This window comes from Cygnus olor, chromosome 2, assembly GCF_009769625.2.
Source record: "Cygnus olor isolate bCygOlo1 chromosome 2, bCygOlo1.pri.v2, whole genome shotgun sequence".
NCBI lineage: Eukaryota > Metazoa > Chordata > Aves > Anseriformes > Anatidae > Cygnus > Cygnus olor.
Window position 1 is genome coordinate 120,098,201 of NC_049170.1, and position 22,887 is coordinate 120,121,087.

Below are 22,887 nucleotides of genomic sequence, written 5' to 3' on the forward strand. Positions count from 1 at the left end.
CAATTGGGTAAAAAACTCTGTGTGTCTTTGTCATGCTTTTTTGACTATCTTTTACATTTACATAACCTCCTGGACTTCTGAACTGGGGTTGTTCCATTGTGTGTTTTTATAACTTTATTTACATTATTGACATTTTTCCAAATCTACCAGAACTTTTTCCCCTAGTGCAGCATCTTAAAAAGTCATAAACGTGTTTGGTTTGGAGATGACCAGGGAAAGGTCATCTCCATTTGCTGGGTTTTGATTTCTCTTTTTATATATATTATAGAGAAGCTAGAAAATTTGCATTGTAGGGGTCTCGTCTCATAGGCAATTACAATTGTATTTTTATGAAAAGAAGCTCTACTTTCTGCTAGTTTCTGTAAGACCAGTTTCTAGTTCTAGTTGCTTTATTAGAGCAGTTCTATATTAGAATTCTGTATTAGAACAGTATTCTAACATGCTGGGGGAGGAGAGGGGGGAGTTTAACTATTTTTAGTAGAAAAATCAGTCTTATTCTTCATTCAAAACCACTTGGCTTTCTAAATAACATTTTTGTCCATCATCATGAGAACCCACTAAATACTCTAAGACAGCTATGATAGAAAAAAAAAAACCAACAGAAAGTAAGTTTCACTCCATCTCACTTCAGATAAGCTGTAGATAATGTAGGGATGCAGGTGTAAGATGAAATAGCCCAGAAAAACTTTGAGTTTTATTAACAAACCGTTCCGAGCTGTCTGAGATACAGAAGCTCTAGGCTCAAATCCCCACTTTGAAAGATAGCCATTGTTCTGATTACATATCCTCTATCCAAGGCTAATGCTTTATTCCAAGTTGGAGCATGGCCCCTACCATCAGGTATGAGCACATGGAGTTTGAAAGTTGTGTTACTTTCAGAATACAGATGACTGAAGCATATTAAACTGATGTTAATGTGCTTGAAAAACAGGATAGGATAGAGAATGATGCTGTCTAGTCCTTTCACATGGTTCTGTGATACAAGGAATGCTTTTAGATTTATTACTCCTAATTCCTGTTGCTTTATCATCTGTGTTTATTTTAGTACTTCATAATCCTTTCTTTTAGTTCATTTTCTCACTTGAGTTAAGCTCAGACTTTGAATTTTAGCTTATATTGTTGGAGTGCATTATACACGGCTCCATGGTTCGAATTCCTATTCATGTCCAGGCATACTAGTCACCATCTTGATTTGCTTTAGTTTATCAACTCCTATGCATGTTGTATCTCTGCTGACAGAAAAATCTTTCTGCCTGTTTACCGCAGTTATAGTTAAAGGGTTCAAGTAAACATTCTTATGTTCTATGACAGATCTGAGTTTTTTTTCAGGACAGGATTCTTGTCTTTTTGCTCAAGGGAAATAACCTTCTTCAAGGGATGCTCACCTGCTCCCTTTTTCAGATATGCAAGGAATATTTATAGAGAAGCAGCATGAGAAGAGAGGTTTATTTTAACCCAAAAAATGGATTTAGTTTTCTAGTGACAACAGGCTAATGTTATATGTATTTTCTTAGATGCCACATAAATTTTGGGGATGTGCAGGGGCAAGATATGAAAAGTACAAGAGGAAAAATTGAGGCACAAAAATTACTTTCCTTCATGTTTGAAGTTAAGAGACTTGGTTGCTTTTAATGGCACATTGAAAAGATTACATGAAGTTCTCCCACTCCCACCAATAACAACATCCCAGAGCTTGTAAAAACATGTTCTGTTTTGTAGCACGTTTCTGTATTCTGAAGATTGTATTAGGAAGACAACACTGCCTATATCCTCCCTTCCAAGCAAGCACTTAGGCTCAATCCATACGGGAATGGACGTGTTGCAGTACTGCATTTTTAGGCAAACCACCAGTGGTTACAAGCCTCGGGCCTGTGTTAGATAAGCTCCCCTCACCCCACTCCCTGGGAAGCCTGGGTGAGTATAGCACATCTCTACTGCAAATAGACTGTGACGCAGTCACTCCGACTACAGGCTGCCTCATCTGCTAAATCAGTATTGCATGGTGCAATAGTGCATGAATGTACCAGCACAGACTTGAAAATACTTTCTACATGTATTTGCAAAGTGCTACAGTTAACTGAAGCTTTTTTTCCTCTTTGAGAGTATAAAACTAAATTTTGCCTCAAAGTGTAGTTGGAATCTGAACCAGGTATTTCTGTTACTCTGTAACTTCTTCGCTAGAGTTAGCCAGATTTGTTTCATTCTCTCATAAAAGGGGATAAGAGACTTTTTTTTCCTCCATCAGAGGGAAGTCCTGAATGCAGAATTCTTACTTTCTAGGATAGTGAACCATTAAGCTGATGAATTTATATAAGTCTAATATCTGTTTTAATGGGATTATTTCTCTTCGCACACATCTCTAGAAAAAGTGACCCAAGCAACATATCATTAACTAGAGTGAAACATTTTCTCTTCTCACACTGTTTTATGTGAGGTCTGGTTTGTAAGGTACTGACAAGGAGTGCCTGCTAGACTGCTAGACTGCAGTTCAGTGGGACAACACCTACCCTGAGATACTTTTCTGAGACTGGACTGTGAACAGCTCAGGAAAAAAAAAACAGAACTAGGCAAAACTTTTCAGACTTTCAGATGTATGTAAATATTTTTTCTTAGGAACCTGTCAAATACTGGTTACATGATTTCTTCTTGGTAAATTTAGCACTTGCATTGCTATTATACATAAGTTTTTTTGTTCAAGGGCCCACTCTTTCTGACTTCAAGAATATCCTCAAAAAGCCATTGACTGAAGGAGCTCACACAGGGGAACCTTCAAAAAGTTATTGTTTTCTGCTCTTGAATCTGTAGAAACTTGTACATTAAACCAGTTAAACACCAATTAGTCATCACTGCCACAGGACATTGTTTTTTACTATATACTGTAAAAACAATGAAATAAACATAAGCATTCTAATCACTTTTATGATGTCTATCAAATCGGTCCATTAAAGCCTTCCATATGCTGCCTGGGATCGTTTGGTGCTTCTTTATCAAAGCCTGAACTGCAGTCTTTGTCTGAAAAGAGAGGAGAAAGTTGGCCTTTACATACCTACGTATGCAATAAAGAACAGTACAATCACTGACTTCTTGTCACAGTTTTAAAAGGTATCAGGCAATTCACACACAGATCTACTTTAAGGAAAAAGTTCTCTCTTATATTGGCTAGTTATCCTAACAATGCTCTCCTTGGAAAGGAAGGGAATAAAAACATTGAATTGCAGTTTGGAGAGGCTCAAACTATTGGGACTTACCAAACCTGAGATTGACTATGTCAAAGTAGCCTTTAACATATGCAGACATTAAGCTTATGCAACTTCCATCCCTGAAGGTTTTCAAGAGCACAGGATACAACCTCACTAGTCTGATCTCATGCTGTGACCAGGAATTCGGACCTCCATTTTTCCTCCCCAGCAAGAATTCTTCTGGGTTTATCATACTCAGCACGCACATAAGACAATTCGTATCTAAATTCTGTTTACTTTTACATTATGTGAGATTCAAATGCAAGTTTGTGACAAGGATGCATAAAATACTAGGTATTTCTGCTAGTGAAAAGGAAATAACCTCTCAGTTTTTCCTGATGTATTTAAATTTGAACTAAGTGGAGCCAAGTACTACAGTGATCTACGCCAGAACCACGGTAGAGTATCACTGGGAATATAAGAGTAGCTAAACTTTTCCTGACAGATTCAATTCCTGGCTCCTTTCCAAGGCTGTCAACCTTGACCACTGTCAACCAGATGGCTGTCAGCCAGACCACTGCTCTCACCTCAAACACAATTTAAGTCTTTAACTAATAGGAGACACAGAACACCTAACACTTTTCCCACTGAAGTAGGTGGTCAAACACCTGACCAAGTAAAGCAAATCAATTCCATGCAAACTTTAAATTTCCCTTTTGCAGGTATACAAAATAATGTTCCCCCAAAATCCAGGAATATGAGAAAAAGAGTCTTAGTAGGAATTTTGTATGCACCCTCCTAAGCCTGCTAAGAACAAATTCTACAGCTTGCTGGGACGGTTCTCTTGTAACCATCTGTTATAAGAACCTTTAAGAAAGAACCTTACAAGAAACCTGTCTTTCTGGTTTCACTGTTAGAAAGCCCCGAAAAATCTGCCGTGGATACTTAAATAATAAATAAATAAAAAGCAATGCTAGCCTTCTTGCATATTTTCACGACATCAAGGTGGCTTTTAGATCACTAATTTCTAACCAGTGTTTTGATCTGTGTATTCCTAGACAGTACCAGATTTTTTTTTTAATAAAGCCCTCTTTTCATCTTCTATGAAAAGTACAAGAACGTGCATTTTCTGTAAATTAGTATTTTGAAAAATGCCTAAATCCTGGATCTATAAAAGTTTTTATGTTCCTAGGCGCCACTGATTTCACCAAGCTGTAGGTACTCAAAATATTTTTGTATTTTGGAAGAAAATTTTTGTTGCTGATGTTTTTCCTTTTGAAAACTAGACTGAAGCTGTTTAGAGAAGTTTCTCAAAAGACATTTGTTCTACATGAAATTTATTTTCCTAGTTACTGAAAACTGAACTGAAAACCTAGCTTATATCATTTCAGTTATCAAGGTTATCAAAAGCATGCAAGAAACAAAGTTAGAATTCCCAGGAAGACAGAGCTCACATGCTTTGAAGTGGTAAGGGCATCCCAATGAACTATTACTACGTCAGTACATACTGGTAAGTATCCACCCGTTTTATAATCCTGAAGCTTAACTACCTATTACTTCAAGAAGCTAGTAAAAGGGTACTTGTCTTTTTTCAAGGGTACAAAAAATGGTTTCAAGTGCATATATAATAGAGGACAAAATGTGTAGTTCAATATTGCAAGTAGAACCAACTTACCTTTTCAACTAACTCATCTGTAGTTATATTTGGATCATAAGGGATCGGCTCCCCTATATATGTGCGAAATTTAACTGGAAGCCCTCCGTATGGAGGAGTAAATGGCAATCGTGTACTTTCATACAGTTTTCTGAAAAATCCTGTAACAGTTAAAGGAGGAAGAAGTGAAATTATAATCATAGGAAACACAATAGAAACTTGAAATCTGATGGATTTGGAAGACTCCTTAAAAATGCATGCTTTATCTGACAATCAAGAAGAAATTACAGGATTTAGGTAGCTGTTCACCAAAACAAAGCTTAAGTGAATTAATAGATCACTAAAATAAGACTTCATTAAAGAACCAAATCACACAGCCCCAACCAGTTACACAAGCTAGTTCAATATTTGAGATACCTCTGCCCCCCAGCAGGCATGTTAGAAAAGCTAAGTTATTCAGAATCTGAAAAACAAAGTCCAGAAAAAAGTGAGCTAAATTTAAGAGAAAAGTGGAGGAAACATGCTAAATACTTAAATATATATTTAAGGTTCTTACTTCGTTCTTTAAACATCCTGTATCCTTCTCGTACATTTTGAGTGTACATTGGAATGATGGGCTATGGAATCATGAAAAACATAAGTAAAATCATTATATCCAGGTTGAATTTATGTTTTAGTTTGTTAATGCAGCTAAAAAAATGACTTGAATACAGAAGATAATCATCAGTTGTTCAGGTAGCAAACATGGAATTTTGTTATCACTGATATACTGAGAGCTGAGTAAAGCAATGGCAGTTCATTATATTTGGAACTTGTCTTACATTCCTGCACTGGAACTTCTGATCATTTATCAATATTCACATCTCAGTTTGGGACACATTTTTCTTAGGAAGGTATGGACACACAGACAGTGCATCACCTGCTGGTAGCCAACAGTTTGCCAAATGTTTTCCACATCATAGGTGATCATGAAGAGGTTCAGACTTCTGTTCTGCCTAACCAAGGCAATAAATCACCACGCTTCTTCACACAGGCATTAAGTGCATTGGCTCCGAGTTTTATGCCTTTGAATCCTTTTGAAAGCCCATCCTGGACCTCAGGAATCTTACCTAAAGACTGTACCAATGAAACTGGTGTGTTTTCAGAAAATTCTGGTAGACACATTTTTATTTTCCCAAATGAAATAAAAAAAAGGAGTAACTGAGTAAAGCATGTTGAATTATAACAAATAACTATTTTTTGCCATGATGAACAATTATATCCTCTTTGCAATGATTAGGAAAAAATTATAATCGAGCAATACAAATTTTGTGGATTTATTAAGCATCAAGTATGGCCTGAAACTGTCAGCTTCACATAGGTCACTGATAGAGGAGATCTATATAAGCCTGAAAAATTTACAAAACTCACACAATTGATATTACTTTTAATGACAGCTGCTATTTAGAACACAGAAAAAAATATACTAATGTGACCTTTTCACCAGTTAGTCTGCTTTTCATTATCTATGAAATATATATTTGTTTATGTGGGAGAAGACATTAAGCGGAGCTAACCAAATTATCAAAATTATTTATTTTGCAATGTGGAAGTTACCTTTAATAAAGAGGTACATTGTTTAGTATATATATTTATGGAGATAACCCAAGGTTGTACTCATTGAAATACTGGGAAGAATTTTAGTTTTCAGAGATGTTACAAATACTATCCTCCATTATACTATTTTTAGAAAGCTAGTTTTTAGTTGAATTTAGAAGTGATTAAAATTGAACGAACAGTTAACATCCCAAGTAAAGGCATTTTTAGAGACTATCATGCTAGTCTGCACGAAAGTTTTTACTTCTTTTTCCTATTAGTAATTGCATGTTTTAGCTAAAAAGATTAAATATTGTGCCATAATATTCCAACAGACAGGGAAGTCCAGACTTCTTTCAAGCAATTAACTACTACCTGCTCTCTTGAGATGATATTATGATGCAAGAACATGACTTTATACCTTTAACTCCCTCCCCACCTTCTGAATGTTCAAACCTACAGCTACAAATATCCTTGAAGCACATCCTGCCTACTACAGCAAAGCAAACAGAAAGTGAGCACACACGCAACGTAAGATGCACTGTTCTTTTGGGACACTTAGCTGGGAGGGGCAAGTGCCAGGTTGCAGTTTCTGCTCTCAGAATTGCTCTTCTATTTTTCTTTCAGAGACTTACAGTATGAATACAGCTACTTACAGCACTGTACAGCTATAGCATGGAAGTCCACATGGAGAATGGAGAATAGTAGTCCATGTAAATGAACTGCTGTTGGTGTAAGAGTTAGCCCTGGTTTCACTACTGTGATGCAGTGCAGTACTTACCTGTGAGCAGGCAGATGATTAAATCCTTGGGTTTGACTTAAGGATTGTTCCAGCCATGCAGTATCAGAATCATATTTTTCATTTCTGATGTTTTAAAGGGCAACTGAATCAACACTCTCGTAGCAAAACAGAAAATTAGAAGAGCAACTTCAAATATACAATTTTTCTGAATGTATTAGTCCTACTATGATTGTGCTGTTAGAAAGATACAGAACTTCAATCGCTGTTTACAGCAAGGTATCTATCTGGGGCAGGCAGGCAGAGAAGGCCTAGTGATTATTTGGTAACCTCTCAGCTGCTGGTTCTTTTTTCTCACAGTTATTTTTAGTCCATCTGATTGGCTTTTTTGGATGCAGACTTACATCCTGATTAAGTCTGGCTTTCCTGCCTGTGCCTTAGAAGTGCGTACCTTGAATAATCTGTGTTAAACTGATATTACATTAAAAGCTTAAGAGTGAACTACCTTAACATCCTGCTGAAAGTCAGCAAGTCAGTGTATCAAATAAACTCCATAACAGAAACCAATTTATGTTTCTCAGCTCCCACAAACATTGCTGTTTTTAAGTCGCCATTTTTGAGGAAAGTGATACTGTATTAAAAGGTTTATATCTTTCCCTTTGGATGTACATATAAAATGTAAGTGGGAGTCTTAAAAAAAACACACGTTATGCATTTATTGCAGTATCACTGACTGAAACAAAAAGTTTTGTGATTTCTCTGTCTAAAGTTAAAATCACGTGTTATGAATAAGAAAGTGGTCAGCTCACAAAGTGTTGCAGAATGCAAGTGGGCGTTCACATTTGGCTCACCTCATCAGTTTCTCAAAGTAAGGTCTCACCGATGTACACACAATATAATAACATCATTGGAAGAAACTTCTAGAAATCCCTTGGACAAATAAGGCAATTGTATGTCCTCATTTACCTGGACACTACTGGACAGTGGTTACTCTATTCATGGCCTACTGCACTACCGTCCTTAGGCAATTACAGAACAAGAAAACAAGTTCACTTCATTATTGCAACTAAAAAGAAAGACACATGAGATGCCTGAACTTGAAAATCATATCTTGCAGTCTGCAGTAAGATTTCATAGTTTGCAGACAGACTATGAGTGATCGTATCAGTACATACAATTACTTTTTTTCCCCTGTATCATCCCTTTCCATTCTTTGGAACCATATTTTGAACATGTTGTTGAAATTACTTCTCTGAAAGTGATGAAAGAATGCCTTCATACTGTTAAGAATCACTACCATAGAGCAGAAACCACAGAACAAAAATAAGAAAGAAAAAGACCTAAGTAAATCCAAATAAAGAACTCAAAGCAACAGGGATCGTTTAACGAGGGGGAAAAAAATTACACATAGCAAAAATATCAAAAGTATGTAAAGCTGTGGTATCAAATCCTTCAGAATAAGAAATTATGGGAAATTATCATAAATCAACTCTTAAAAATAATCAGTAATATCTTCTAAAGTCATAACTACTGGACACTTTAAAAATAGCACATTAAGTTTCTGCTATTAATTGAATACTGTATGCCTAACATTTAAAATGCTGTGAAGTCAGCTACCAAAAACACTTAAATATTTGGAACAGTGCAAGAAAACATCTCAGGCTGTAAGGAAACTGGCAAGCAACTACGACAGTCACTTGCATACAATGATCAGCTGATGAGCTGCAGAGAAAGTAGCAGCATTCAGTCACTATGCTGATAAAACCTGGTAAACGTTAAATATAAGATTGTGCCTGTAAAAGAGCACAGTCCAACCCATAGGGCTGATGAGCTGAGAAGCAGTAACCTATAGATTTAATTTGCCATGCTGGAACTGAGCTGGATCACACCCAGCCAACTCAAAAAATCACTGAATAGCTGAGGTGGGAAGAGACTTCTGGAGATCATCCAGTCCAAAATCCTTGCTCATATTGGTTAGCCTCCAGCATGTACTGGCGCTTGGGGTTAGTATCCCCTATGAGCAGGACTTGGCATTTCCCTTTGCTGAGCTAAATGAGGTTTCTGCCTAGTCACTGCTCCAGTCTCTCAAGGTCTTACTGGAAGGCAGCACAGCCCTCTGGTGTATTGGCCACTCCTCCCAGTTTCGTGCCATCAGAAAACTTACTGAAGGCTTGCTGAAGGTACACTCTGTCCCATCATTCAGATCATTAACAAAGGGTTAAACAGCATTGGTACTGCACCAGTGACCGGCCTCCAGCTTGACTTTGTGCCAGTGATCACCACCTTCCCAGCCCAGAAGTTCAGGCAGTTCTCAATCCATCTCACTGCCTACTTATCTAGCTCAGATTTCCTCAGCTTGTCTATGTGGACCTTGTGGCAGACAGAGTCAAAAGCCCTACCAAAGTCAAAACAGACAACATCCACTGCTCTCCCCTCATCTCCACACCAGTCATCTCATCATAGAAGGTCATCAGGTGGCTACTGCTGATCACCCCCTTGCACTTTGTGTGTCTGAAAGTGGTTTCCATTATTAGTGGCTCCATCATCTTCCCTAGGAACTGAGGCACACTGACTTGCCTGTAGTTCCCCAGATCCTTCTTCTCACACATCCTGAAGACAGGTTTGATATTTGCTTTTTTCCAGTCATCAGGAATCTTTCCTGATCCCTATGACTTTCCAAAGACAATTGACAGCTGCCCTGCAATGACATCAGCCAGCTCCCTCTGCACTCATGGGTTCATCCCACAAACCGGACTTATAATTAATTCCTCCTTTTTCTTTCTTCATCCTGTGCGCATCAGCATACAAGCACTTCAGAGGAGCACCCAAAGCATGCTGATTTCCCAGAAGCAGTATGAGAGCTTTCCCCAACAGTCCTATAGGTACTTCCTTATTTGCCTGCCTGTGCTCTGGATGAGCTCACTTCAGCAATTTTGTTGATTACCATGTCCCTACTGTTTACATCACCCTCGACCCTTTGCTAAATGGGCTTGTCCACCACTTCCTCACCTGACTGTTGATTACTCCCTCCCTTCCCCTTAATCCCTAGTTTACCATCACCAGTTACAGGAAAGCAGGGCCTCATTACATCGTGACAGCCTCCAACTAAATACTAAACATAATTCTAACATTCTTTTAACTTCCATGTGTGTATATTAAGTTATAGAAAAGAAAGAAAACTAATGTGTTTGAAGCACTATTTTTATAGGAAATTTACAAACAATAGTTCCTGCTTATCTTTTACCTAACTAGATTCAAACTGTTTTTTGGCATAGATAAAATGCAGGGATCCTCAGAAATGAAGGCTCCTCCCCATTAGCCCACCAAAGTTGAGGCACAGACAGAGGGTATTACTGAAGGTCAGGTCACTGACATACCTAACTTCAATTGATACAAATATATGTCCAGGAAGATCATGGATTTACATTAAATAGTAATATTTTCCTTCTCTGACCCTGTGTAAGCAGGGTAGTTACACAAGATGAAGTGGAAACTGAACGAGGAAATCTGCAGGCAAGAACTGAGGCTGAAACTACATTCCTTGCTTGCTTTTCGTTAACTTTTCCAGAGGAAGAACTGTTAAACTTCTATAACATTAAATAAAGAATAGGAATGTGTATTCAGATATGCAAAGTTATTTCTGTCTTGAAACCCTCCTGTTATCTATGCCAGGTTTGGAACTGCCACGTAGTTATTATGAGTACTGTAAAGTGTGTTTGGTTCTCAGTTGATGGCTACACGGTATGTTTAATAAACTCAAAACAAGATGATGTTAGTCTTCTTTTGCCTTCAGCCATGATCCAAGTATTAGGAAAGTACATGGATTGCTACATTACAGAGCAAGTTCTGTTAGTTTAGACGAGTCCATCCCCAGTCTTGAGTCAACCTATGAGACTGGTTTGACCAGTAATGGAAAGGATGCAGCAAGGGTAAATAGGAGCAATCAAACTCCAACTTTGTCAAAAGATGGACTCCAGTTAATACTGTGGCTAACTTCATATACAATTTCTTATTTATGGTTAATGTTGCCCACTCTAGTGTTGAATGCACAGCACTTTTTTTTTTTTTTTTTTTTTAGAGTGTTTTGTTATCTAAGGTATTTCTGGTCAAAGATCTCCAGAGAAATAGCAAAGATGCCCAAAGTTCAGTGGAATCTGCAAGTTAATTACAGCGATGCTCCCCATACTGAAATCCAGGTGGCACTATAAGGTCAAAAATTGGATTAAACACTTTTGAGTATTTAAAAATATATATATTACATTTAAGAATTATAATGTAAGGTCACAAGTGAATTGAAAACATCTGGCAAAATATTATTCAAATGGTTGAGGCAGCTTGAAAGACACATGAAAATAAAGTGAAGCAAAATCACTTGTTGAAGTGACATCTCTTTCTGACTGTTCAAGTATATTATTAATACAGAAGAGGAAATACTATAAGGGAATTCAAAATGCCCATATGAATTTGATTGGGTTTATCCTATTCAGATTCTGGTATTTTCTAGTAGTGGTAGCGTATAATATATGAAGTATTTTGACTAGCATTTACAAGTCCGTGCTTTTTGACAAAAGGGTAGAGAGGGGGAACAAAAGCACAAAAATGTGACTTTTAAAAGGCCACATAACAAAGAGGTAGAAATAGGACTCCAGGTCTAAAAATACGTTATCCATTGAATAATCCAATTCCTCTAAGTTTTTTTCTAGAGTTTTGTTACCTCCCATAAGATTTCAAAAGATAGACATAGTTATGAAGAAACATTAAACTGAAGCATGCATTTTGCAACCCTAGGTACTTTTTAGTAGGAGGTTTGGCACAAATAATGTCATGGGAAGAACTCCATTTCCTGTAAAAATTCCCTGTAAAAATTCTCTTATATAGATGGAAAAGGACTACATTTATTTGGAAGGCCAAAGAAAAGCACAGGAGAAGATGGGGCATTCATAACAATGTACAGAAGAAACTTATGATTTCGCAATTCCATGAGAAAGTACATCCAGGCTTCATCTATTCCGCAATGAGCTGTCACACACACAGTGCTAGGTGTGCTAAGTCTAAGTTAAGAAAGAAAATTGGTCTCTAGTTTTGATGATAGGAAGTGGCAGTTAGGAAAGAGACAGTGTTGCTGCTCTTCGAGCTCTATGCCATCCCAAATAAAATTATCTGCTAGAGTCTATATCAGAGAAAGAGTTTCACATGTGGGAGTCTCACAGATGGGAAAAGTCAGAGCCAGTGGTGGAAGCTCGTATTTGTAGATATCATCCATATGGAAAATCTAAATGAAACTGTGTCCATACATATATTTGCACAGTGTGAATCAATGGAGACACTCCTCTAGAGGAAGAAAGAGGATGCTGAGAATCAGACATCAACACCAAATACATTTTGGTGCTCTGTGTCTACTTAGAATTAATTCTTGTCTTGTACCATTGTGCGCATTTGCAGCTGGAGGGTATTAAGTTCCACTTCTGGTTTAGTATCAGCCAAAACACATGCAGCTCTGGTACTCAGACACTATTCCATGATGCAAATGAAAGCATGGTAAGTGAGGGAGATAAAAAAACTGCCTCAGAAGTGCACATATTATTCAAACTCAAATGCTAATGTAGACACACATTGTGTTAAGCTGATGCAATCTTTCACAAACATGAAGAAAAGTAACGGCGAGGACAAATCCTGGAACCTTTCAGAATATAAGAAAAGAATGTAACAATAAGATGCTAAAGAGCCACAAGAGAATGATCAGGCAGGTAGAAGTAAAAGAAAGATAAAGTTAGAAAATAAGTATAGTAGGATAAGAAAAAAAAACAACCACACATTACAACAACATTGTGAACAACCACAGTGTAGATTCCTGAAATACAGTCAAGACATGTTAGATGCCCGCAAGATGGAACTGTAGAAACAGAACTGAAGAAGTGAAGCTGTTGCAAGGCATCCAGGAAAAAATTCTACACAGTTCCATTAAACTCATGCTCCCTATGGTTATTGTGTTTGAAGAAGGTGGTGGGAAAAGAAATCTGTACTCCCAAATCTCTCCTTCTGTATGGAATATACTCCAATGCTTCTAAACTGCATTTTATAATGAAACTTGCATGCAATAAGCATAAACTGGGATTGGTAACATAATACTCACCACTTTTGCGTCTAGAGCAACCTGAGCAAAGCCTTTTCGATTTCCCCACATGAGCTGATAACTTTCATCGCTGAACAGTGCTTCTCTAACTCCACCTGGTGATATAGACACCAGGTGACCATTCTTCAGTGCACTGAGACACTCCTCCCTCGTACCTGGCATAACGCCAGTCACTTCTAACAGTAACTTGAGTCCTGTAATAAATAAGTAGCATGTAAGAACAAGATTACAGCTAAACAAAAATCTAATAGCTGTGTTTAGATTAAGGCAAATTTGTACTAAGTAAATAAAACATGTACAGAGTAAACATTGGCTAAGTGACAGTGTTTTTGCCCAAATGTTATGAAGATAAAACAGTTTATCAAGAGCACCACCATAACCCAATGCCTACATATGCTCTTTTCCATAATTATCAAACCAGCAGCTATGCAACTGAGACTTGTGCTTCATAGCTAGATATCCAAAAACAAACATCTAATTCTTCCTCCTGCTTTTTAAATAGGTTTTAATACAGAAGAATTATCTTTTTCAGTACAATACAGGTTATTGCAAAAACACCTAACAAACACCTACTTTTAGTGTTCTTTTAAAATGTAATTTTTAACATAAACATTAAGGTTTTTAAACTGTAAAATTGGGTGTTCTGTGGTTAAATTGCAAACTACTTGGGTTAAATTGGGCTGCTGTATGACTCTTTAGATGCATGAATGGCACAAGTTAAGAGGACAGTTTCAGCATTGCACAAACCAGTGAATGGTTCACACAGTTTATGACACCAAGTTGGGTGGAACTGTTGACCTGCTTGAGGGCAGGAAGGCTCTATAGCGGGATCTGGATAGGCTGGATCAATGGGCCAAGGCCAACCGTATGAGGTTCAACAAGGTTAAGTGTCAGATCCTGCACTTGGGGCACAACAACCCCATGCAACGCTACAGGATGGAGGAAGAGTGGCTGGAAAGCTGCCTGGCAGCAAGGGACCTGGGGGTATTGGCCGATAGCTGGCTGAATAGCTGGCCAGCAGTGTTCTCAGGTGGCCAAGAAGGCCAACAGCATCCTGGCTTGTATCAGAAACAGTGTGGCCAGCAGGGCTAGGGAAGTGATTGTCCCTCTTTACTCAGCTCTGGTGAGGCTGCACCTTGAATACCGTGTTCGGTTTTGGACCCTTCGCTACAGGAAGGACATCGAGGTGCTGGAACATGTCCAAAGAAGGGCAACAAAGCTCGTGAAGGGTCTGGAGAACAAGTCTTATGAGGAACTGTTGAGGGAATTGGAGTTATTTAGCCTAAAGAAAAGAAGGCTCGGGGAAGACCTTAGCGCTCTCTACAACTACCTCAAAGGAGGTTGTAGCAGGGTGGGCTCTTCTCCCAAGCAATAGTCTCTTCTTCCAAGTTTCTTCGACCAAGCAAGAGGACACATAGTCAGAGTCAGTATTACAGAGCCACTCTGACAGTAAGTTTTTCAAACAAGCTGTGTGCCCTACTCCAGGCCTTGTTCAAAAGTATAGTTTTGACATCATACCCCACTGCAATGTCTACCCCACACAGAGGGTAGGCAGGTAATTAATATCCTACCATTTACCAGACTCTTCTGCACTCATAGCCCATTGCTGATGAAGCAGCATTAGATTAATAACATAGTCCTAACCTACACTTTCTAATGAAGCATGACATTTCATCCAAATATGTCTATTTGTTGGCTATGGAGTGTCTATCAGTATTTTTATGACCTTTCACTTACCAAGCAGGGTATTCTACCCTGTTTGGCTTTCTGCATCTACCAGCTTACCCCCCGGTCTTTTAGTTTAAAAGCTGCCTTCAAAACATAATAAATATTAATTCCACGAAAACCAGCAACGGTTTGATTGAATTCATGATGCCTAAATACAAAAGAACATGGTCTTACCTGGTAAACGAAAGACAAAGTGATCAGCTACTGACAGACAAAGTCTTTTCTTCCAGAGAAACAGCCTAGACAAAAAGTAAAGGTAGTCTATGGGAATAGCTCCATGGTAATAAACAAGAATGCCTGGTCCTTCTGGTAGGTTTTCCACACCATGAAGTTCATAACCTGTTTGGAATATAAAACAACACACCGACAATGACAGCTGTAAATTATATGGCAATTTAAAACATTTTTTACTGTCCTTTATTAAAGGACTTCCATAGAGTTGTAAAAGCCTATGCAGTAGCTTTAAAAGAATTACATTCAGGATGGAATTTTCAGTTAACAGCAAAGAGAAAGCCCCTCAACCACCACCTACTCAATGGACTAATTTGTTGATCAATTTAATCATCAGATCAGACTTTAACCTGACATTGAACCAGAACTGTTGACCATTAGGGACTTTTTCCACCTCTAAGTGCAATAAAAAACAAACAAGAAAACATTATTATACTGTTATGACTCTCATTCTCCCAATTAAACTGCTTCAAACAGACAAGGCTTTCCTGTAACATGAAAGTACAAATTTCCAATCTGTATCAGAATGAAAAGTTTGGAAATAGATAACCTTTTAGGTAAGCATTCAAGTTAGGCAAAGTTGGGCTGGAGACTCTTTCATTGTGTTTTGACGTAATAAAAAGTTGACCTGGTTCACAGGCTCAAGTCCAAAGCAGAATCCACAAGAATCCCAAATCCCAAATGAGACTTCAATGCATTCAGTTAACAAGGGAAGGGAACTTCCTCATAGGCATGGACTTCTATAAATACCTTTCCTGGCTCTTCCTACATTTGATGTAGGTTTCAGGCGGAACCAGAATAGGAAGCTAATGCATACAAAGGCTTGAGAAAGCCACAGCTTCTACTAACTAGAAAATCTATTCCACCTGGTCTGCCTTTATCTCTATCCCTGCTATAGCTCCTTTCATAAGCCATTTGAAGAGGACAGGGATGGTACAGGCAGGGTCCTAGCAAGAGGTGGAGAAAGTTTTAGACTGCAGTATACTTCAAAATTACAGGAAAAAGTTGTGAGGAAGGATAGCAACACAGATAGCCTGTTATTCTTATCCTTAGGGCAGCAAATTAAGTCTTGCTAATAGTCTTAAACTATGCCTGTGGTAAGAATGGGTACCTAGCTTGTGGCTGAGAATTTTCCTAGGGATTAGGGTGTGGTGAAAGTGTCTAAAGGTTAAATATAACAAAACTGAAAAATCAGATTACTTGTAAATTCTGCTACAGTACAAACAGAAATAATTAGATACCACATTTATTTTTCCATACGGCTCTTGGAATTATTTTAAATTTTCATAACAGAATAGTTTTCTCCAACTAAAAATACAGTAATTACAGTTCCAAATAGTTGTTTTGATCATATAAGCGGGTTACAAACAGCTGCTCAAGTAAAAAAAAAAAATTACTTCCCTTACAGAGAAGTTAGCAGAACTAACATTTACACCATACCTCACTCAGAATTGTAATTCAAAGCTTCAGGCAAGTCATGTCACACTTACCATGCCATATTCTTGCATATATATCCCAAAAGCTTGCCACAGTTTTTCTTGCACTATCCCAAACATTACTCAAGGGATCTTTTGCAGCTTTTATCTCATCATTCCTCTGATATATTAAAAGCAAAACATTAGTAAGGTAAATGAAAAAGAGGATTGTTAAAGGAACAATAAAAAAAATTAACATTGCACTAATTGTCAGTGAGATGATGACCATGTGGAAAAAATATTTCTTCAGGTATTCCACAGCAGTCCATTCTTCCAGTATGTGAGCAAGGCAGCTTAGGTAGGTCATAGGTAGCTGTCCTGAAGCACAGGATTCTTTTCTACCTATCATTTCCTGCATGAGAAAAGGGGAAAAAGTTTAATTTCTCTGATTATGAAAGCTTCTCATTTAGAGAAACAATTTACTGTAGAGGTACTTGATGCCTATTTTGTTATAGCACAGAGTTATACACTTTGTCTCTCTCTGTCATGTTATGATAGCTGCTTTCCACTATTGCCTGTAAAGAGCGATGAGATTATCATATACACTTACGGATCTTTCTATACTGCTAGACAATAGGGACTCCTGGTACAATGGTTGGAGTCTGGAGTACAGCCAGGGGATCAGAAAAGCAAGCTACACACCTTATGAACACCTTTCTTTCCAGCAGACCTTCAAGACAATTGAATGCTCGAACTATCAACCTCTGGAAAGTTACCAGCTACAACAGAAAGGCATTTTTACATTAAGCTCTTGTAGAATCCTAAATGAAGGATGAGGACCCATGGAACACATCCAGTGTCAAAAACATTTATCTGTGTAAGATTTCTATGGTTAAGTGACTTAATTTTTAGAAACTCAGAAGAACGTTAATAAGTGCTTTCAGCAGTTGGCCAATAAGACTGCCACCAGAGGTCTGGGCTCTTTAGATCCTCCTCAGAACCCAGCCTTTGGTTCTGGTTCTGCTCTCAATTCGGTAGCTAGGTGAGGGAAACCAACAGAAGAGCAAGTGACTGAGCTAGAGGAAGAGCCAGCAGGAAAAACCCAGACTACTGCGGCTTCTTCTGGAGGGCAAGAGGTGACTGGGACAGCATTTGCTACTGCTAGCAGCACTGTAAAAAGCAGCTCTTCGCTGCTGTTCCTCATCCATACAACCACGCCAACAAACCCTTCTTTCAGACTTTCCAGGCTCCATAGGCCTAGTGATGTTTTTGCCCCAAGTGTAGCTATTTCCTTAGGCTATTCCTGCACCTGGCTACCTGCATTACAGCAGGTAACGGTCTCTCTGTAGTGCAGCAGCATTACAGCATCTCTTGCTTGAAGTCTTAAGCATTAGCCAGACATTACAATCATATTCAGCGATTCGTAACTGAACACAGCTTTTATTTACCTTAACCAGGTTACTTCTTGTTTAACAATCAACTTTCCCGTCCAGCACCGGAACAAGTACAAACAAGAAACAAATCACAGCTGCCACAGTCAGTGCCAAGACCATAAAGCACGGCAAGCCCAGACTCTGACTTCAGCTGGCTACTTGTATGAGCAAACCTGTTCTACAGTACCGACTGCAACTCCCATCTTTTTATTTCTCTGAAGCACTGGATAAAATACTTAGGCGACCTGGTGTAAAGCATAGCTCCGGTACCACACCAGCACACCAGCTCAGCTCTCCAGGACACAGGATGGCTTCCAACCCAAAGAGAACAAACACAGTAACTGTAAGGAGAGCAAACTAGGAGCGTGAAGGAAGCAAGCACTGCTTTAAATCATGCTCAGCATGTCACAAACAAATGAAACCTACATGATAAATAACCACTAAATTAGCAGAGTTGTTTATATATGGATGACAGGTGCCTGGCTCAGATGCACCAAGATCTAGAAGTTCTCACTGGAGATAGATTTTATAGGTACCATGAAAGAAATAAAAGCAGCAGTCCACATGATTTGGATATTAAAATCTCTACTTTGAAGGTGTTTAAGAAGGATAAGGCTGATGGTGTGGTGCTACTCTATAGAAAGGATGTAACTACTTGTTAGAAGTTGGTGATAAGAATAAGGACTACAAATCCTCAGTGCTTGTTAAGTGTGCTCTGCTGAAAGGGCCTAGGAGAAGGCAACATTAAGAGCTTGTCTCAGGCTACCGAATCAGAAGTATTAAACACTGCTGGGAATAACTCAATCAAACCTGTAACATGGGGTGAAGGAAGGGATGTGGTGTTGTTATGGAGGCTTCGGACTGGGAACAGAGACTACTACAGCCAACAACATAACTTAGGTCTCCTTGAATTTGGAGATAAAGCTTCCATACAGATAGTAAGTATACTGATAATAAAGTAAGTATTTCTAACTGCTGTATGATATGAAGATTAACTTGAATATATTGAGCATGTCAATTGCCAAGTTCCAGTCTAAGATTAATATGTTCAGGTATCTTGTTGTACCTAACATCCTTTAAAAAAAAAAATCATTCTGACCTCATTTTTGGTAATCCTCAAATCACTAGGGAAAATCCAGAGGAATGGAAGAGATTTAATATTACTCCAAAGTCCCCCAACACAAGTAACTACAGTCTCAGCAGCCAGAGAAATCACCAGCAAGATTACTGAAAAGCTGGTACGGGACAAATGTAACTGATGCCACTCATTGCAGTTTTGTGGGAAATGACCTTGCAAAAAAATGCACCTCACTCCTTTGAGGGGGTGAGAGATTTATATCTTGTGTAGGCTTTATGTGAGCAGCTGCTCAGAGGCAGCACCCACCTTTCCACCACCACTCTCCGCATCTGGCCCTGTCTGCAGCAGTACCAGCTGGCTCCCTGCTAATAAATAAATAAATGCTGGCACAAAGCAAAGCCACTACTGGGAGCAGCCCAAACCTAACCTGGCCTACAGTGATTATGAAAGTACATTACTAATGCCACTTGACATTTTGTTTAAAAAAAAAAAAAAAAAGCTCATTTTGACATCATCATTCATTTCATATGTTAAGTGACATGACAAGAAAGTTCCCTTCAGTGGCAGAACGCCCATCAAATGAGAACTGATTCTGTATCCTGTATTATTTAGGATTTTCAGAATTTTCTCCTAATATTAATGGGATGTTACATTGATCAATGCAAACAATGTAACATCCCACTGATTCCTTCTCCATTTCACTTCTGATGTAACAGAAAATGACTTGCTGGATGGAAGACTACTGTATTTAATCTTGTTTGCTCACAGACTACAGTACAAATGAACATTGATTACTTATTCATTTCTGATTTGAAGTTTAATACACACTGAAAAAGTCTGTAGAAAAAAAGAAATTCAAAGACTTAAGTGTCCAAAAGTAATTTTAAAAGCCTACAAAACAGGTATCAGCAGCACAGTTGACTAAGGACACATGAAAGTAGTCTGGCACACGTGGAGTGAGTTAACTTTACACCTGGGTGAGAAGGTGGCTAGGATACAAGCAAGTTCTACATCATTCCAGTTGAATCCAAGCCAGAGCGGGAAAAGTGACTGAAAAATTGACTAAGCGAGAAAACAAGAAGGAGCACGGCTTTTTCTGGTAGTTAGGATGCTCAACCAGGTTTCAGTTCCAGCTCCCATACTTCAGTTGTGCACTTCCTTAAACATTTCGTAAGGAAAAAATGAACCATCAGCAGGGTTTCAACCATATGATGTGAGTTTGAGTCCACCATGCCGAATGTCTCTCTCCATACTACCTGTATAACAAAGGCCTATAACAGGACAGGACTTCAATTGTTGTCATGTCCTACTGGCTAGCTCTCACCAGTCCCTCGCTGAGACCACAAACACAATTTTGCAGCATCCATTCTGTCCAACACTACACAGAGAACTTATTACATACCTGTTGGAGTGTATGTTACAAAGCTTTTACTAAAGACTTGCTTGGTTATGCACTGCAGGACAACACAAGAGGTAACAACACATTTACACATAACTGCTGTTTCGCCCCCAAGTCTCAGAATTTTAGGGAAAAGTTTCTCTTCCTCTTTTATCAAATCTGAGCCAAGAGCAGCTTCCGTGTTCTTTACAACTGAACAACCTGTAAAAAGCTAGCAAATGGGCATAGCGTTTTGTGAAAAACATTTTTTAGTTGTCTTGGTATTTCCTTATCACATCTAGCAAGGGAGATGAAGCGTTACTGTTCTGAGTGATCTCGTTGTTCTTTTAGAGAACAACATCTATGTTGACATACAAGATGTTTGTTTTGGCTCCACCTATAAAGCATATCAAATTCCAGAGTAATAGCCATATCGACAATGTAGAATTACAGGTGATGTCACATGGAGACAGAACTAACATCTCCCTACTTATAGGGGAGCTCCCCTTCCAGCAGGAGACTCCTGTAGCACACATCATTCAGATCCCCAGCCCTTGCTGAAGGAGCAGTTGATGATAAGGATAATTTTATCAGCTAACATTATAATTCCAGGGAACAGAAGAACAACAACAAAACTGTCACAAGAGACATGTGGCAGAAAAAATAAAACCTTTCAGTTGCCTTTCAACCTCAACTAAAGACCTGATGATCTTGGTCTCAGTGCTCAGCTGTTTGTTCCCGGCAGTAAGCTCAGCAGATCTTAGTGTGACGAGTAGTGTTAAGCAGCTGGAGACTCTTCTGCACTGAATTTTTTTGACGCCTGCTCTTCTGTGGCAGGCTCTTGCTCTCTATTCTGCCAAACTCAACCGCTCCATTCACAAGGGAAGCAATAGATCAGTTCCAGCTCTACATCTTGCCTCTCAATGCAAATAAAATTCAAGTTTCATGTTTTCCAGAATTTTTATGGCAGTTCCACAGAAAATAATTCTTTTGTTGTTCTCACAGAGACATCACCTACTCTTCTTGCCACATAAACCCACGTATCTCATATGTTGCTATGTTTCTACAGCTTTCTCCTAACTTAATGGATTAGCAGCACATCCACCCCAAAACTGAAGGCACCATCCCTCCAAAGTAGGAAACTACCACCCTGTAAGCAATTTCAAAGCCCAGTCCTTCTGCTTTTGGTAGATATTCGACCTTTTGAAGTCACCAAGGGTACCTAACCCAGCAGATTGCTTCCCATCTACTCTCTTAGTACTCAAACACATAGAATCACAGAGTCGTTAGGGTTGGAAAAGCCCTCCAAGACCATCTGGTCCAACCATCCCCCTACCACCAATGTCACCCACTAAACCATGTTCCCAAGCACCACGTCCAACCTTTCCTTGCACACCCCCAGGGACGGTGACACCACCACCTCCCTGGGCAACCCGTCCCAGTGCCTGACTGCTCTTTCCGAGAAGAAATGCCTCTTAATTCCGATCCCGGCCGAGAAGCGCCCCCCGCCGCCCCTCTCACCTGCCCGCGGCAGCACCAGGCACCCCGCCGAGCCGCCCCTGGCCCGAGATAAGAGGCACGGCCACCCCCGCGCTGAGGAGAGGCGGGGCTGGGGCTGGGCCTGTCAGCCCCGGCGGGCTCCGTGCCCAAACCTCCATTTTTAAACCGTCCGTCCGGGATGCGGAGCCTGCCGCCGGTGCTGTGGGGGCACCGCTGCCTACCGGGAGGAAATGGCGTTGGGAGGGCATAGGCAGGCGCCCACCCGCCCTCAGGGCTCCCCACAGATGACAGGCGGCCCAGCCGCTGCATCCCGCCGGTGGATGGGGTTCAAACAGCCCCGGGGAGCGGGTTTCGGGGTTCGCCACACCGGCCGTGAGGGGGGAGCGCCGCACTCACTGCCTCCGGTGGCATGCCCTCGGTCAGTGCGTGTTTTGCATCGACTGGGGAAACTCACGTCAGCTGTTGAGCTGGGAATGTGCAAGGCTTTCACAGAATCATCACAGAATGGCTTGGGTTGGAAGGGACCTTAAAGATCCCCTAGTTCCAACCCCCTGCCATGGGCAGGGACACCTCCCACCAGACCAGGTTGCCCGAAGCCCCATCCAGCCTGGCCTTGAGCGCCTCCAGGGATGGGGCATCCACAGCTGCTCTGGGCAAAGGAAAAATTCTTTTAAGGGCTTAGAACAGGATGCCAGACAGACAAAGGGTATAACGAAATAGAAGGCAGTCAAACCTTGCTGTTATGGCTAAATTAAGCAGAATATTCTACTGTTTTACTATTACTCATTGTATGGCTAGTATGACAGAGGTCATATTTAGGCAGATAAGATCAATAGATACCAAT

General features: G+C 39.6%; 1 protein-coding gene across 1 annotated transcript; it reads right to left on the reverse strand.

The window, feature by feature from the left end:
* Positions 1-452: 452 nt before the first annotated feature.
* Positions 453-22,197, reverse strand: LOC121066697 (transmembrane protein 68-like). Its single transcript, XM_040550447.1, has 7 exons — positions 22,065-22,197; positions 16,730-17,066; positions 15,183-15,347; positions 13,281-13,474; positions 5,390-5,450; positions 4,855-4,994; positions 453-3,012 (listed from the first exon to the last, which is right to left on the reverse strand). The coding sequence occupies exons 2-7, from the start codon at positions 17,061-17,063 to the stop codon at positions 2,908-2,910; spliced, it is 999 nt and encodes a 332-aa protein (XP_040406381.1). The 5' UTR covers positions 17,064-17,066; positions 22,065-22,197; the 3' UTR covers positions 453-2,907.
* Positions 22,198-22,887: the final 690 nt, after the last annotated feature.